The 18,625-nt window shown below is 39.5% G+C and overlaps 1 protein-coding gene across 1 annotated transcript in view; it reads left to right on the top strand.

The window, feature by feature from the left end:
* RHOBTB3 (Rho related BTB domain containing 3) overlaps positions 1 to 18,625 on the top strand; it is a 59,461-nt gene that overhangs the window by 34,188 nt on the left and 6,648 nt on the right. Inside the window, exons 9-11 of the mRNA XM_004420358.3 lie at positions 2,340 to 2,513; positions 5,038 to 5,204; positions 16,608 to 16,704. Coding sequence (XP_004420415.1) covers positions 2,340 to 2,513; positions 5,038 to 5,204; positions 16,608 to 16,704 — 438 coding nt within the window. The remainder of the gene's footprint in view (positions 1 to 2,339; positions 2,514 to 5,037; positions 5,205 to 16,607; positions 16,705 to 18,625) is intronic.

Raw genomic sequence — 18,625 nt, 5'->3', positions numbered from 1 at the left:
TTTATTCTAGTATAAAATAAAAGCAAAGACTTTGATAATCTATGCAAAGTTACTAGAAAACTTGGGCTTAAAATTTTAAGTTTTGTTTCACTCTTAAAACTCTTTTCCTTAAAGTTTCTTAAAACTGTAACAGCAATTAAGTACTACAAAGGAAAGATACTTTAGACCTTGACATTTTCAAAGAACACATTTATCTTTTAATTATAAAATTGATGTCTTTTTCCACTTGAGTAATTCTTCAGCTTTATCCTATTGCTGTTTAGTATGTAAACACTGCATTATGCTCATTCAGCATGTTTTAAACAGTATTTATATATGTTTATACAGTTTATATACAATGTTTAAAAAGGTGACTATACTGAGGTATTGTATTACAGTTTCACAATAGAAAAATTTATAACACCAAAACAGCAGTTGGAAAAGGTGAGAAGCAGAAGTTGATGTTTTCTTAACTGGTGAAAAAATGGTTTTCTGAACTAAATTTCAAGCTTGAAATCGGCTTGAAAATGCTTTAAGGTACTGAGTATATTATTGTTGATTTTGTAACCACATTATCAATGGAAAATTTCTGTTAAAATTCCAAGGTTACTTAATCAAATTCCTTCCCCATCTACTATCCCTTGGGTATTTTTGGCCAGCCTTAAATCCCTCTGCTTAACCCAAATGATGGGTTATCTAGTTTGTTTAAGCCATGCTTCTAATTTTCCTTTTCTGTTTTTCATGGTACCCTATTTAAGATTTTAAAACCTTAAAATTATAAGTCAAATTGCATTACCTGTTTGAATTCTTTGTTAATTGCTACATACAAATATATCCAGTGTGCTTTCATCATGGAAACTGGTCGTCCCTCAACGATGGACACTGTAACGTTGAGGGCAGGCGGCTTAAAGGCAAAGAGGCAGAGAGAGGAAAGGGCCGAGAGGGGAGGATGCCTGCCAGTAGGTGTGATGACTGGTCGGGGTGCTCAGCGGCCGGGTCTCCCTGCTCTTGCGGGAGGTGTGCCTGCGCTAAAATAACAGGGCCAAGCAGAGAGCTCAGAATTGGCAATGTCGGGTGTCGTTCATAGATCCTGAGGAATTACTGGCTTTGGAGAAAGTCACTGGGCTTGGATGGAACTCTTTTTTTTCTGAGCCAGAAGATGTTTTGCTGGCATTTAAAGAGAGTGAAGAACCCAATAACTGTACATATTTTAGAGAAGAATATATGCCCAAGAGAAGGATGAGATTTTTAGGGATGCATAGGTGAATACTCTTGGGCAGAGCAGAGTAGTTTGGCTCATAGAGTTGCTTTTTGGAAGGGGACAGCTTTGTCACTCACACTGGTTGTGGTGTCTTCCACCCAGCTAAAAGCTTGACTGCTGCTCCAAAGCAGGGCAGCTTTCTTTCTCATCTTGGTATCTTCAGTACCAAACACGGTGATGGGCACATGGTGGGTACTGGATAATGATCCATTGAACTGATCTACGTGGACTGAAGGCTGGCTGTGGATTCATGGTTTCCTAAGTGGTGGGAGTGGGAGAACTGCTTCTGCACCCCGAGCCTCTGGCCACATGTGTCCCATCTGGTGCTGCCTTGATGCGGTGGCGCAGTAGCTGGAGGGCTTAGCAAACTTTCCCTAGAGTCAGTTTAGTTTAATGAGCTTCAGTGAGGGACGTGGCTGAGGGGTCTTTAAAATTTGAAGTAGCTCTGGCTCTCCCAGAAGCAGGCATTGTTCATTTAGGAAAGAGAGGTTCCCTGGGGAGGCACTAAGCTGGGGAGACAGCAGGACACTAGGCCATCCCCTTCCAAATTTTCCATAAGGTCTGAAATGCTCCCCTTGGCTCCACGAGAGATTCCTTTGCCATTCCTGCTGTGATCTATGGACTGTTCAGGCGGAGGACAGTTTACTTCCTATAGTTTCCTGTTTCTGACAAGGGGAAGCCGGGCCAGGACTGTTCTGTGAGTTGGCCAAGAGAGATAATGGTGTTGTTTTCTTGGGACCACATGGGCAGGAGTGGGTGGTGGTATGTCAAGCCAGTTGGAAAGGATAGATATTTGGCTATAAAAACATGAAGCTGAATATTCTATTTCAGTGTTTCTGTCTTCAGGAAATAGAAACTAAGTAACAAATAGTTGCCTGACTTGCAGATTGTTGGTTTCAAAGTCAACTTTGAACTCTATATTTCAACTAAAAACTAGAAAGTCTCTGAATTACTGCTAGTTATCACCCCAAAATTTGTTTTCTGTACATCAGCTTAGCTGTGACTAATACAATACCACTCTAATTAGAAGGGAAATTGCTAGAATAATACCTCTGCAAGTTTATCTTACTAAGCTTTGTTTCCCTTTTGAACCTTGCAGGTACGACGGTGCCAGCCCACAGGGCCATCCTGGTGGCCCGTTGTGAAGTGATGGCGGCCATGTTTAATGGGAACTACATGGAAGCAAAGAGTGTTTTGATTCCAGTTTATGGTGTTTCCAAAGAGACTTTTTTGTCGTTCTTAGAATACCTATACACAGACTCCTGTTGCCCAGGTGAGCAGTATAAATGTTAGATAATATCTCACAATTCTTTCTTTCCCTCTCTCCCATTTTGATAAATTGCTTTCTGTGACATCTGTTTTCATTTAAGGTTTATTGGAGTTGACATTATGGAATGTGCTAAGCAGGAGGAGGTGGTGTTGGGACAACAATGTATTTTCAGTCAGTTCAAGTGGAAGAACAGTGATTGGGTACCTCTTATGGGCCCTCAGCCTCTGGCATAAGTTCACATGTCCCAGTCAGCACCAACAGTGTGGGGACACTGTAGGTGCCCTGGAAATGGAGGTGTCTGGTCGTACCCAGTGGCTACTCTAATCCTACAGATTGGGGCAGAGAGCTCCTTGGAGAACGGTCCCTTCCAGGAGAAGAAGAGGGTTGGACAACAGCTCTTATGGCTCTAACTTCTGATTGAGGCATTTTTAAGGACTTTCAATATTCTGAGACCCCCTTGGTTATCTCTCTGGCCCAGAGGATGTGGGGTTAAGACTTTCTACTGACTTCTCCTAAAGTCAGACTCTCCTAAAGCTGACTTCTCTGAAAACTTTTCCTAAGATATTCAGAATGCCCAGTGGATTGTGGGATTTATTTTCCTGTTCACTGACCTAGGACTATCTTTGACCAGGAACTAACCATCTATGGCAGCTACAGATTGGAACAGATCTTGCAGGATTCCTCTAGCTGGAGGCGCCTTGGAGAAATTGCAAAATCCTTTCAAGGGGCCTTGGAGCCTTGCGTTGCAGACATGGAAGCCCTTCCCTTTGATTAATCTTCATTCCTCGGCCACCAGATGGCTCCCACCACAAACACAACTAGAAGAAGCCCCTGCTGGCTTTGTACAGGAGCCTGAGCCCTTGATTACAGACCCTAGCCAGGCACCCCAGGAGATATAAAATGAAAACACACATTTCAGACCATACCTCTCTTTAGGTTTACTGCTTTAATTTTCAGGTTTGGAAGATTTCCTATGTTTGTTATTGAAATCTCTTAAGTTTTAAACAAGTCATGAGCCCTCTAGTGAAAGGTTTCAGAAGTTCCAAAAAAGAAAATTCTTTTTAAAATTGAATTAATTCTGGTCTTGCAGCTAGCTGTAGACTATTTTGGGGCCAATTACAGTGTTCAAGACTGGCCTTATCATTTTTGCTTAATAAAAATGAAAGCATTGCTTCTTATCAGAACAAGTGTCATTATTTTATTATTTCAACACTGGCAAATTTGTATATTAAATAAAAAATTTGACCAGATTAGAAATAATAAGAAAATTTGGTTTCTCGATCATCCTCTCACTAGGGTAATTGAAGCTTCAAATTTCAGATTTTGTCTTGCTAATTAAAAAAAATGCTCAGAAAAGCAATAATAACTGTGGAACAAAAGCACCTTAAAAATAGATAAAAGGTATGTGGGAAAAATGAGTCAAAATGAATAATCAAAAATTTAAGTTGGATACTAGAATATTTTCATTGGGAAGATCGCAGGAAGGTAATCTATTCATTATGTTAAATATCATATACAGTGTTCTTGGTTCCTAGCTACAAAAGAATGTAAGGAATAGGAGGGATAAGAAAGAGAATTATAGTAGTCCCCCCTTATTACAGTAGTCTTCCTTTATCCAAGGAGATATGTTCCAAGACCCCTAGTGGATGCCTGAAACCACAGATAGTACTGAACCCTATGTATATTGTGTTTTTTCCTAACTAGCAGGCTAATGGGCAGGTAGCATGTAGAGTGTGGATACACTGGACAAAGGGATGATTCATGTCGCAGGCAGGAGGGGGCAGGACAGAGCTGGACAGCAACAGATTTCATCATGCTTCTCAGAACTGTGCGCAATTTAAAACTTATAAATTGTTTATTTCTGGAATTTTCTGTTTAATATTTTTGAACTGCGGTTGACCGCAGAAAGCAAAACTGTGGATAAGGGGGGACTACTATACATGAAACATCAGATTTATAGGGAACTGTTAAAAAAATACAAACAAACCTCAGTGATTGCCGGGGTTGGGGCAAGAGGGAAATGGGGAGTTATTGTTTAATGGACACAGAGTTTCAGTTTGGGATGATAAAAAAGTTGTGGAGATGGATTATGATGATGATTGCACAACAATGTGAATGTACTTAATGCCACTGTACTGTACATTTAAAAATGGTTAATGGTAAATTTTGTTATGTTTATTTGATCACAATAAAAACAAAACAAATAAACTGGGGCTAAAGCCTGGAGAAGAAAAATTGCCAACATTTAGTTTAGCTAGCAGAAAGAATTACCCCATCGCCCTGGAATTGATGAAGGCAATTGTAGAATCTCCTTCTCCGGAGAATTCAAAACAAAAGAAAACAAAAAACAGTGCATAGATTCACTTCTGACTGTGAAGGCTTAGGATGCTGACTCCTTCAAGGCTCTTTCTAGGCATTCTATTCTACATTGGATGATATAGTCAGCGTTTTTGTTGTTGTTTGGTTTTAGGTCATAAAAGAAATTGTTTTATTGTCCCTTTTTCTCTTATTTCCCTTCTTGCATTAGCCGGCATTTTCCAGGCCATGTGTCTCCTGATCTGTGCTGAGATGTACCAGGTGTCCAGACTGCAGCACATCTGTGAGCTGTTCATCATCACACAGCTGCAGAGCATGCCGAGCCGGGAACTGGCGTCCATGAACCTCGATATAGTGGACCTGCTCAAAAAAGCCAAGGTAATTGGCCCTGTGTATCTGGTTGTTTGATTTTTTTAAAAAAATCTTATAAAAAATTATACTAGTTTTTAAAAATTCCTGTTTATTGAGAGATGTATTAGTGCTTGTCTTCGTTTGGAAGTTTGGCTAAATGAGGTTAAAGTGCCCTTACAACAATTTCTGTGGCTAGATAATTTTGAAGCATAGGGTTCTTGAGCAATCACTCTCTAAGGAGGTAGAATTTTCCAGTATGAAATGTTTTCAACTGAAAGGTGGCCCATATTAGAGTCATCTGGGTGTGGTGCTGTATTGTGTCATATAGGCATTATAGGAAATAGAACTTACATTGAATTTCCCCCGAATGATCACATCTTAGGGTTCCCAAAAGGAAAATGACAGAATTGGTCTATACATACTGATAGAGACGGTTAGGCTAAACTCATTTATCCGTACATTCATTCATGCATTCATTCACTTCGTGAACATGTGTTGAAGTTCCAGTTGTATGTAGGAGGTATCAGTGTACTTCATCAATCCTTTCAAAACACCTCTTGTTGATGTATCAGGAATATATTCAGTAAAAATGTTTGAGTCGAAAATCACTGCAGTACACCATGCTCCTTCTGGCCTCTTCTAAGCTCAAGGCATTTTTGTTGTTAAAAATTGTATTGCTGCACATTCTAGGGAACAGAGTTGTGAGTAACTGCAGTTACAAGACTCATATAGAATATGAATTGGACAAAGGACTGGGCCAGGTCTGTAAATAAACTAGGTCGGCTTCCTTGAAATCTGCTTCTAGAACTCTCAGATGTTGTCCCAGTCCAAAATCTACCACGTCCTCGTGACTACTCTCTCATTCCTGGGAGCAGGAATTTTGTCCTGATGAGTGATCCTGTCCTTGGTTAGTCTACCATTCCATCCCCTGCCCTAAGACAGTGCAGCGCTCATGCACACAATCACGTGTACTGAACTTGCAGTAAGCTGAACCTTCTGGGTCTTTTTCACAGGAATGTATTTGATCCGTCGTTACAGACTATCAGGACTTTGTAAAATATGATCTGGCATACTACATATTGGCTATCCCTATCAACTTTGACATCCAGAATTAAAAAATATGACAACTTTGTCTTCATCCAAGTTGCTAAAATGGAGCCACATAATGGGGCAAAGGATAGACTCTGTGACAGCTAAAGGCTTGCCTCCGGGCTGAGATAGATTTGTTAAGCAACGTATATATTTCTGGGCATAGAAGGGAATTCATTTAAAGCATCTAGGTCTTCTCTTACTGTCTGCTTAACTATTTTGGAGTCCATTTCTCTCATAATCAAGTCTTAAGATCATATGTATTTAATATGAGAGATAAAAACAAATTTAAAAAAATTGAGTAACCCTGATCTCTCTTTGTAATATATTTACATTGAGCTTGGGATAAACAGCTACCCTCTAGATTTAGTTTAAAAATTCTTTTTTATTCTTTCTAGCATTTTCACAACCTCAGTTCATTTTTTTTTTTAATTTTTTGTTTATTGCAGTAACATTGGTTTATAACATTGTAAAAATTTCAGGTGTACATCATTGTACTTCTATTTCTGCATAGATTACATCATGTTCACCACCAAAATACTAATTACAACCCATCACCACACACATGTACCGAATTATCCCTTTCACCCTCCTCCCTCCCTCCTTCCCCTCTGATAACCACCAATCCAATCTCTGTCCCTATGTGTTTGTTTATTGTTGTTATTATCTACTACTTAATGAAGGAAATCATACGGTATTTGACCTTCTCCCTCTGACTTATTTCACTGTGCATAATACCCTCAATGTCCATCCATGTTGTCACAAATGGCTGGATTTCATCGTTTCTTATGGCTGAGTAGTATTCCATTGTGTATATATACCACAGCTTCTTCATCCATTCGTCCCTTGATGGGCACTTAGGTTGCTTCCAAGTCTTGGCTATTGTGAATAACACTGCAATGAACACATGGGTGCATGTACCTTTACAAATTGGTGTTTTCAAGTTCTTTGGATAAATACCCAGCAGTGGGATAGCTGGATCATATGGTAGTTCTATCCTTGATTTTTTGAGGAATCTCCATACTGTTTTCCATAGTGGCTGCACCAGTTTGCACCCCCACCAGCAGTGTATGAGAGTTCCCTTCTCTCCACATCCTCTCCAACACATGTTGTTTCCTGTCTTGTTAATTATAGCCATTCTGACGGGCGTGAGGTGATATCTCATTGTAGTTTTGATTTGCATTTCCCTGATAGTTAGTGATTTTGAACATCTTTTCATGTGTCTGTTGGCCATCTGTATATCTTCTTTGGAGAAATGTCTGTTCAGGTCTTTTGCCCATTTTTTAATTGGGTTGGTAGTTTTTTTGTTGGTAAGATGCATGAGTTCTTTGTATATTTTGGAGATTAAGCCCTTATCAGAAGTATGGTTTGCAAATATCTTCTCCCAATTGTTAGGTTGTCTTTTCGTTCTGTTGATGGTTTCCTTTGCTGTGCAGAAGCTTTTTAGTTTGATGTAGTCCCATTTGTTTATTTTTTCTATTGTTTCTCTTGCCCAGTCAGAGGTGCTGTTTGAAAAGATGTTGCTAAGACTGATGTTGAAGAGTGTACTGCCTATGTTTTCTTCTAGAAGTTTCACAGTTTCAGGTCTTACATTCAAGTCTTTAATCCATTTGGAGTTAATTTTTGTGTATGGTGTAAGGTAAGGGTCTACTTTCATTTTTTTGCATATGGCTATCCAGTTTTCCCAACACCATTTGTTGAAGAGACTTTCTTTTCCCCATTGTATGTTCTTGGCTCCTTTGTCAAAGATTAGCTGTCCATAGATGTGTGGGTTTATTTGTGGGCTTTCGATTCTATTCCATTGATCTGTGTGTCTGTTTTTGTGCCAGTACCATGCTGTTTTGGCTACTACAGCTTTGTAGTATGTTTTGAAATCAGGGAGTGTGATACCTCCAGCTTTGTTCTTTTTTCTCAGGATTCCTTTAGCTATTCGGGGTCTTTTGTTGTTCCATATAAATTTTAGGATTCTTTGTTCTATTTCTGTGAAAAATGTTGTTGGAACTTTGATAGGGATTGCATTGAATCTATAGATGGCTTTAGGAAGTATGGACATCTTAACTATGTTAATTCTTCCAATCCAAGAGCACGGAATATCTTTCCATTTCTTTGTGTCTTCTTCAATTTCTTTCAGAAATGTTTTATAGTTTTCGGTGTACAGATCTTTCACCTCTTTGGTTAAGTTTATTCCTAGGTATTTTATTGTTTTTGTTGCAATTGTAAATGGGATGGTATTCTTAATTTCTCTTTCTGCTACTTCGTTGTTAGTGTACAGAAATGCAACTGATTTTTGTATGTTGATTTTGTATCCTGCAACTTTACCATATTCGTTTATTACTTCTAAAAGTTTTCTGGTGGATTCTTTAGGGTTTTCTATATATAAAATCATGTCATCTGCAAATAGTGACAGTTTCACTTCTTCCTTTCCAATTTGGATCCCTTTTATTTCTTTCTCTTGCCTGATTGCTCTGGCTAGGACTTCCAGTACTATGTTAAATAGGAGTGGTGACAGTGGGCATCCTGGTCTGGTTCCTGTTCTTAGAGGGATGGCTTTCAGTTTTTTACCATTGAGGATGATATTAGCTGTGGGTTTCTCATATATGGTCTTTATTATGTTGAGGTACTTTCCTTCTATCCCCATTTTATTCAGAGTTTTTATCATAAATGGATGCTGTATCTTGTCAAATTCTTTCTCTGCATCTATTGAGATGATCATGTGATTTTTATTCTTCATTTTATTAATGTGGTGTATTACGTTGATTGATTTGCGAATGTTAAACCGTCCCTGCATCCCTGGAATAAATCCCACTTGATCATGGTGTATAATCTTTTTAACGTATTGTTGTATGCGATTTGCTAGTATTTTATTGAGGATTTTTGCATCGATGTTCATCAGTGATATTGGCCTGTAATTTTCTTTTTGTGTTGTCCTTGTCTGGGTTTTGGTATCAGGGTAATGTCAGCTTCAGAGAATGAGTTAGGAGCTTCCCCCTCCTCAATTTTTGGAAGAGTTTGAGAAGGATAGGTATTAAGTCTTCTTTGAATGTTTGGTAGAATTCACCAGGGAAGCCGTCTGGTCCTGGACTTTTATTTTTGGGGAGGTTTTTGATTACTGTTTCGATCTCCTTACTGGTGATTGGTCTATTCAAATTCTCTACTTCTTCTTGATCCAGTTTTGGAAGGTTGTATGATTCTAAGAATTTATCCATTTCTTCCAGATTGTCGAATTGGTTGGCATATAGCTTTTCATAGTATTCTCTTATAATCTTTTGTATTTCTGAGGTGTCTGTTGTAACCTCTCCTCTTTCATTTCTGATTTTACTTATTTGTGCCTTCAATCTTTTTTTCTTGGTGAGTCTAGCTAAAGGTTTGTCAATTTTGTTGATCTTTTCAAAGAACCAGCTCTTGGTTTTATTAATTTTTTCTATTGTTTTTTTGGTCTCTATTTCATTTATTTCTGCTCTGATTTTTATTATTTCCCTTCTTCTACTGATTTGGGGCTTTGTTCTTCTTTTTCCAGTTCCTTCAGGTGCATTGTTAGATTGTTTATTTGAGATTTTTCTTGTTTGTTGAGATAGGCCTGTATCGCTATAAACTTCCCTCTTAGCATTGCTTTTGCTGTATCCCATAAATTCTGGCATGTCGTATTTTCATTTTCATTTGTCTCCAGGTATTTTTTGATTTCTTCTTTGATTTCTTTGTTAACCCAGTCGTTGTTCAGTAGCATTTTGTTTAATCTCCACGTATTTGTGGCTTTTCTGATTTTCTTCCTATAGTTGATTTCTAGTTTCATACCGTTGTGGTCAGAAAAGATGCTTGGTATTATTTCAGTCTTCTTAAATTTATGGAGACTTGTTTTGTGGCCTAATATGTGATCAATCCTGGAGAATGTTCCATGTGCATTTGAAAAGAACGTGTATTCTTCGGTTTTTGGATGGAATGCTCTGTATATATCTACTGGGTCCATCTGTTGTAGTGTGTCGTTTAAGGCCAATGTTTCCTTATTGATCTTCTGTTTGGATGATCTATCCATTGGTGCAAGTGGAGTGTTAAAGTCCCCTACTATTATTGTGTTAGTGTCTATTTCTGTTTTTATGTCTGTTAATAATTGCTTTATATATTTAGGTGCACCTACATTGGGTGCATAGATATTTACAAGTGTTATATCCTCTTGTTGGATTGTTCCCTTGATCATTATGTAATGCCCTTCTTTGTCTCTTTTTACAGTTTTTGTTTTAAAGTCTATTTTGTCTGATATGAGTACTGCTACCCCAGCTTTCTTTTCATTGCCATTGGCATGGAGTATCCTTTTCCATCCCTTCACTTTCAGTTTGTGAGTGTCTTTAGGTCTGAAGTGTGTCTCTTGTATGCAGCATATATATGGGTCTTGTTTTTTTATCCAGTCAGCCACTCTATGCCTTTTAATTGGAGCATTTAGTCCATTGACGTTTAAAGTAGCTATTGATAAGTATGTACTTACTGCCATTTTTTAACTTTTTTTTTTTTTCCTCAGTGTTTTAGTAGTCCTTCTCTGTTCCTTTCTTCTTCTATACAGAATTGATGGTCACTTTAGTTTGACCTCTGTCTGAAAGCTGTACTCTTTAACTCCCCTCCTCCCTCATGTTCTTGATATCATATCTAACCTCTTTGTTGTGCATTTGTATCCATTACGTTCTAATCATGGAAACAGATAATTTTTCCTATTTGTGGTCTTCTCTTTTCCCCTTAAATCAGTCCCTTTAACATTTCTTGTAGCACTGGTTTCTTGGTGACAAACTCCTTTAATTTTTGCTTATCTGGGAAAATTTTGATCTCTCCTTCCATTTTGAATGACAACCTTACTGGGTAGAGTATTCTTGGCTGTAAGTTTTTGCCTTTTAGCACTTTAAATATATCGTGCCATTCTCTTCTAGCCTGTAAGGTTTCTGCTGAGAAGTCAGCTGATAGTCTTATGGGGTTTCCTTTGTACGTAACTTGACATTCTCTTGCGGCTTTTAGGATTCTCTCTTTATCTTTAATTCTGGACATTTTGATTATGATGTGTCTTGGTGTGGGCCTCTTTGGGTTTATCTTGTTTGGGGCTCTCTGTGCTTCCTGTACCTGGATGTCTGTTTCCTTCCTTAGGTTAGGGAAGTTTTCATCTATTATTTCTTGAAATAGATTCTCTGACCCCTTGTCTCGCTCTTCTCCTTCCGGGACACCTATAACACGGATGTTAGTGTGCTTGATGTTGTCCCAGAGGTCCCTTAGACTGTCCTCAGTCTTTTTAATTCTTTTCTCTTTCACCTGTTCACCTCGGGTAATTTCTTCTAGTCTTTCGTCCAGCTCACAGATCCGTTCTTCTGTATCCTCTACTCTGCTTTTGAGTCCCTCTAGTGAATTTTTCATTTCCAGTATTGTATTCTTCATTTCTGATTGGTTCTTTTTTATATCTTCCATTTCTTTGTTGACATTCTCACTGAGTTCATCTATTCTTCTCCCCAGATCAGTGAGCATCCTTAACACTCTTTGTTTGAACTCTGTCGGGTAAGTTGCTCATTTCTGTTTCACTTAGTTCCTTTTCTGGGGTTTTGTCCTGTTCCCTCACTTGGAATGTATTCTTTTGCCTCTTCATTTTGCCTCTTTCCCTGTGCTTGTGTCTACGTATTAGGTAGGTCAGCTACGTCTCCTGCTCTTGGATAGGTGACCTTATGTAAGTGATGCTTTAGGAGGCTTCCAGTGTGCTTCCCTCAGTTCTCAATGTTCCAGTGGTGACCCCTATGTGGGCTACGTGTATCCTTCTGCTGTGGCCTGTTTGCTCTCTCTGTAGGTGCCCAGGGAGGCTGAGTTACACTCCTGGCCAGCTGTTGTAATGCTCAGCTGCTTGTAGTTGTTGTGGGCCCTTCAGTCTCTTTATCAGGTGTGGGGAGCCCCAACACAGTTGGCTGCAAGTTCTAATACCACATTTGTGTTGCAGTATTTCTTTTAAGTGAGTAGGCCCCCACGGTGGCAGGTTGTTAGGCTCAGGGCCTTACAATTGCTGTAAGCCTCTAGCCTATTAGGTCTCTTGTCAGCTCTCTGAGGATTGCAGCTGGGTGGGGCTGGCCTCAGGCACAGGAGCACCCAATTGTTTCAGGTTTTGGAAGGTGGAGCAAACCTCCTATGTGGGTCTTTGAGAAGCACAAGTCTTCTGCGGCTGAGAAGCCCTGCCGCCCACAGGTCCACACACACAGTCAACACAGTCCTGCCCCGTGTGCGTGCCCCGACCTCCCCAAGCGGACCCAGTCTCTCCACGGCGGAGCCCCACACACTCTGCCACCGCCCCACACTCTCCACCCGCTCCTTGTGCACACCCTGCCCCGCTCAAGTCGGCTCAGTTGCTAGGCTGCAGAGAATCCAGTCACCAATCTCTGCAGGCCCACACGTTGCCTGAGGGCTTGTTGTTGGGTGGGGCCAGTCTCTAGGGTGGGCTGCCTGCCCTGGCTGAGCTGGATTAAATCGGTGCTCTAGCGGGTGGGGCAGACCCTGGGCTAGCAGGCCTCAGGGAGAACTCCAATGGTGTCTGTGTCAGCATGCCTACACCAGGCCACAACAATGGCCGCCGCCACTGTCCCAGTCCCTGGAGAGGTCTCACCCCTCACCGAGATGCACTCAGGGCCTATTTGGTGAGTCTCTTTTCACCACAGCACTGTGCACCTTTCTTTCTGGTGATTTTAGGATGCTTTCTGAAATGGGTGAGTTTGCGTGCGGGCCCTTTAAGAGCCAGTTTTAGTTTCTTTGTGAACCGGGTTTTCTGGGGGTGCTCCCCAATGCTTTAGTAGCAGGCAAAGTCAGATATTATGCCGCTGGTCTCGATTGTGCTGGGTCCACAAAATGCCCACAGCGGGGGCGCTCCCCGGCTCAGGGCCCCGCGCCTCCAGGGAGGCTGCGTACCTGTGAGCTGCTCCCGGCGGCCGTGAAGCTGGCGGCTTGTGAAGGCGGCGTTTTTCCTCTCCAGAAGGGAGTCTCTGCCTCTTCCACCTCAGTTAGGATTGTCCGTTGTTGCAGGAGTTCCTCTCATCCATTCTTCAGTTCTGTCTCAGGGGCAATTTTTCCACAAGTAGTTGTAAATTGGCTGTGTCCACGGGAGGAGGTGAGTTCCGAGTCTGCCTACGCCGCCATCTTGACTCTGCCTCCTCAGTTCATTTTTAATGTATCATTTTCATGCTATTCTAACTAGTCTGTCATACTTTAAAAAAATAGACACAAGCTTCTCTTTCCTTATCTCTTAGTATCCTTTTAAATAGTTTATGCATTGGCTGGCCCCATGGCTTAGTGGTTAAGTGTGCACGCTCTGCTACTGGCGGCCCGGGTTCGGATCCCGGGCGCACACCGACGCACCACTTCTCTGGCCATGCTGAGGCCGCGTCCCACATACAGCATCTGGAAGGATGTGCAACTATGACATACAACTATCTACTGGGGCTTTGGGAAAAAAAAAAGGAGGAGGATTGGCAATAGATGTTAGCTCAGAGCCGGTCTTCCTCAGCAAAAAGAGAAGGATTAGCATGGATGTTAGCTCAGGGCTGATCTTCCTCACAAAAAAAAAAATAAATAAATAAATAGTTTATGCATAAAGAACTTCCTGTATGGTTGCATTGATTTCTCTAGGCGCCCTCCTGTCCCAAATACACACACACTTGGTTCCTCATTAGCATCATTTATGATTGCATTGTCAGAAATTCTTCCTGACCTGTTTTCCCTGTCCCTTAAATTATGAAAGTCTAAGATACCAACACTTTTTGAATTTTACTCTTTGTTACTGAAGACTTTTCTATTTGGTAAGATTAAACCTACATTTACCAGTTTTCCTTTGTGGTATTCCTGGTGGTCCCTAATTTGGCGATTATGAATCCCAGATAACAGGATGATTTTCTTCCCCAGTTCTCTGAAGTTCCTAGTTTGAGGTTCCACTTCACCAGCCAGTTCATCCGGTTGGTAGAATTGAGTTAACCTTTCCCTCATTGTTTCTCTGACTTCTAGGAGTCGAAATTATCTTTTAGCAGAATTAGACTTCCAGGAGCTCTCTGAATAATCAGACTTTCCAATCACTCTGTTATCATCTCTGCCAGTTTTGTATTGTGTATCAGGAAAGCATCATTCATACCTTCGATATAGTTGAGCAGTTTTGATGTCTCTAATTTCTGCTTCTACTTTCCCCTAACCTCTCTCAATTCTTTACCATGATTCTACCTTCAGGTTCGTATATTTCCATCAAGTTGAACTCTTAACATGCAAGAGCAGCTTCTTTCCCTTAATCAGATCAGTTCCTTCAGATTGAGGCAGAGATATCTTTATCTTTACTCCTCTTTAAACCCTATCGAGCCAAACTTTGGTGATTCCTATGAAGTCCTATTTACTCTCGTGTTAAAGTTTTAAACTCAGTTTCTTACTTATAATCTGTGCATTAATATTTGGCTGTTTCAGGCCACCAGTTTTGTTTCTGACCTTTTCCTTGTGAGCTTCTGGGTGCTTTCTCCACCATTGTTCTTCTTCACAGAGCTGTTAAATGCTATAGCATTTGGTTCGTAGTTTTTTTGTTTTAATGCCTTTATTTTTTATTCTGTTTATTTCAGTTTAAACCTGTTTTCTCAGATCAGCACATATTCTTCCAAAAAAGTAGTTCTTACAGTGAGATGCATTCTGTCTCTTGTCAAGAGTCCACAATTATGATATCTTAAATCTTGGTCAAAAATGAAATTTTTGCATTTTAACCATGTTTTTGTAGCCAGTTGTTCATTTCTGTGATCTCTCTTCTCTTTAAAGTCACTGCCCTTAGGCAACATTCTGAATTTCTGTTGGTAGGTTATCTGCTCTGGTGGCTTCAGTTAAAATAGCTACACAGTCTTGCTCTATTCCCTTGAGATCACTCACATTCATCTGCTAAAAGATAAGGTGAAAAAAGATTTGTTAAAATGTGATGTGGGGTTAAATAAACTATAAAGTCTCTTACAATCCAAAAATCTGATTTTGTATAATGAAAATCAGAGACTTGTGAATTTACATGTTACAATATTCCCACATTGTAACTTTTTAAAGGAGCAATACTTGAGTTTCTTCCTTAAGATCTGAGATTACAAATATTTCTTCAATTTAACATTACTTATTGCTTATATACTATTTTTGAGTGTCCTTAAAAGAGCTATATTTAGTCTAAAGGTGGAAACAACCTAAATGTCCATGAACAGATGAATGGATAAACAAAATGTGGTAATACAAACAGTGGAATATTACTCAGCGTTAGAAAGTAATGAAATTTTAATACATGCTGCAACATGGATGAAAGGACATTATGCTAAATAAAATAAAACAGAAAAAGGACAAATATTGTATAATTCAACCTATATGAGGTACCTAGAAGAGTCGAATTCATAGAAAGAAAATAGAATAGTGGTTACCAGGGACTGGGGGTAGGGGGAAAAGGGGAGTTATTATTTAATGGGTACAGAGTTTCAGTTTGGGATGATAAAAAAGTTCTGGAAATAGATAATGATGATGGTTGCACAATAATGTGATTGTACTTAATGTCACTGAACTGTACACTTAAAGATGGTTAAAATGGTATTTTATGTTATGTATATTTTACCACAGTAATAATAAAAAGAACTGTACCGTGTACCTGCCAGCGAGTTACTGTAGTCTGAAGTGAGTGGCTAGGTGCATCAGTGAGTGTCACTGGATTAGCACCAAGGTGACGATGTCATGGCCAAGTTGCTCTAAGTTTCCCTTCCATTAGCTACTGGAACTCAGAGTGGCAGATGTGCTGCTCAGCATAACAGTACATCCCAGTTAAAAGCAACTATTCAGACATAACCTTCCCATAGAAATATTTACACATTGAAACCCATACCCTTGGGTTGATGACATTTCCTTCTCAAGATATTTTTTGGTTTGCTTCTCAGGTGAACTTGTTTAGATATGGCCAAGGGTGTACCTTTGCTAAGCATAATCTTTTCTCTGCTACACAGATACAAGTGCGGTTAGTGAAGGTCATGACCTTAGATTAAATGCTTCACCTAAATCCTCAAGAACCCCCAATAGTCTTTGTTAACCACAGATGCAGCCCTGCCTCTGTTTCAGAGCATTCAGCCGCTCAGCAGCAGTAGCTTGTTCATATGATTCAGTTTCTTCATTGATGTAATTTTATTTGTTAATAACGCTCCCTTTTCCTTTCTGCTGCCAGAGTAGGCTGAAGGCTGTGCCGTGTACAGACACACGAAACATGGGTGTGGGCTCTCCGTGCGTCCTCCCAGACCATTCTCTTGGTCTAATCCTCGCATTGATGGGTTATATGCAGTGTTGTTTCACTTTCCATTTTTCTTGCAGTTTCACCACTCTGACTGCCTCTCCACCTGGCTGCTTCATTTCATTGCCACTAACTACCTCATCTTCAGTCAAAAGCCTGAATTTCAGGATCTTTCAGGTAGATTGCCAATTACTGTTTTGAAAAGAAAACTTTATGTTCTTTGTTCTTAGATTTGAGACATAGTTTGTAGGAATAGTAGTTTTAAAAAATAAAAAGTCAGTGTAACACATTTCCTTTCAAATATGCAGTGTTGTAATTGAGGACACTTGAACGTATAGTCACCTGTGTTACACAAGAAGTTTTCTAGTGATTGTTTTATAGCTCCCATTTATTTTTAAATGTTTTTCTTTTTTTTTTTCCTGAAGTAGAGAGATAAGGTGGCCTAAGGTGGCATTTAGTTATGATAAATGAGATCTTGGTTTTAACCTTCTAAGTCAGAAGGAAAATTAAACAGTACATATTTTTAAATTTTTTCTTGTAAAGGAATTGTAACTATTGTTTATTATTTACACTATGTAGTTCTATTGTACTGACATCTATGTCCATTAAGTATATCTATATAGGATTCCATTGTATTACTTGAAAATAACAGTTTTTTATTGATCAAAGAGTGTTGCAAAACTTACTGAGCAGAGAGTATACATAATGTGATTTTTAAGGTAAATTATAAAGATTAAAACCAATCAAAGGGTGAGCTTCTGAGTGCTGCAGAAGAGGAAAGAGAATGAAAATAGAATAGTCATCAGAGTAGACTACCAGTTTAGATACAATGTTTGCTCATGTTATTACCTGGAAGAGACTCAAGGAATAATCAAGTTAAAAGGAAAAGGAAATTAAATATCACCTGGTCAAGTAGTTTCAAACTCTAAACAGAGAAATCTCCTTGGAGATGCCTGAAGGTCTTCTGACCTGGGGGACAGAGAGTGAGGAGCAGGTGAGGGAAGAGGAGGGAGGGAAGAAGAGAGGCTAAAATTTGCAATTCTTGGACTCCTCCCTCCCACTTTCAAGCAGAGTATCTGTTTTATATCAGAGTTCTACATAACGATTTTACTTGTGAAAGAGAATCTGCTGCTAAAAGATGTGAAATCTCTGGTTTCATTCAGCTACTTGTTGTACAGTTAAGGAAACCAGGAAACGGTTTCTGGCAGATGTATTGGCAGAGGTATTCAGCCAGTCAACAAACATATGCCTATTGGGAGCCTCCTTACATAGAATTCAACTATTAGTGCAGTAGACTAACGTAATAAATCAAAGCAGAACAATAGATATTTACTAACCATCTACTTTATGCAAGAAAAAAACAAAGTCCATTTATATTTTATTATTTTTTTAAATTATTTTATTACAAGGTCCATTTATCAAAGATAAGGCATGCTTCTGCTTGCTGTTAGTTAGTGCCGTCGAGTTGATTCCTACTCTTAGCAACCCTCTGTACAGCAGAGCGGAACCCTCTGGTCTTTTTGTGCCATCCTCTCACCTTCCAGTGCTCTAGCAACAATGCTCCACTGTTATTCATAGAGTTTTCCTGGCCAATTTTTTCAGTAGTGGGTGATCAGGTCCTTCCTCCTGATCTTAGTCTAGAAGCTCCACTGAAACCTGTCCACCGTGGGTAACCCTGCTGGTATTTGAAATATCAGTGGCATAGCTTTAGCATCACAGCAACAGCCAGCCGCCCCGGTGTCACAACCGATAAACGGGTGCTGTGGTTCCCTTACCAGGAAATGTACCCAGGCCAGAGCAGTGAGAGCACAGAGTCTTAACCACTAGACCACCAGTTAGTTAGTAGGGACATTCTTGTAGAGTTATTCTTTAAGAAGTCAATTAAAAATGAAATGAATGAACAATTTTGATTTTAGAACCACTTTCATTATGCCACTCTTAGGTCACCTTCATTTATTAAAGAAGAACAAGATTATTTGTCACTTACTATTTTGTAAAAATGTATGATATACATGGAGTGCTATTACAGTCTTGGGAGATAGATGCTCTATAAATCCTTCGAGTTATTAATTTTTATTTTATTTTATTACTTATACAA

The sequence above is a fragment of the Ceratotherium simum genome, chromosome 4 (genome assembly GCF_057802395.1).
Source record: "Ceratotherium simum simum isolate JZ-2026a chromosome 4, ASM5780239v1, whole genome shotgun sequence".
Taxonomy (NCBI): domain Eukaryota; kingdom Metazoa; phylum Chordata; class Mammalia; order Perissodactyla; family Rhinocerotidae; genus Ceratotherium; species Ceratotherium simum.
This window is presented reverse-complemented; position numbering and strand designations above follow the sequence as displayed.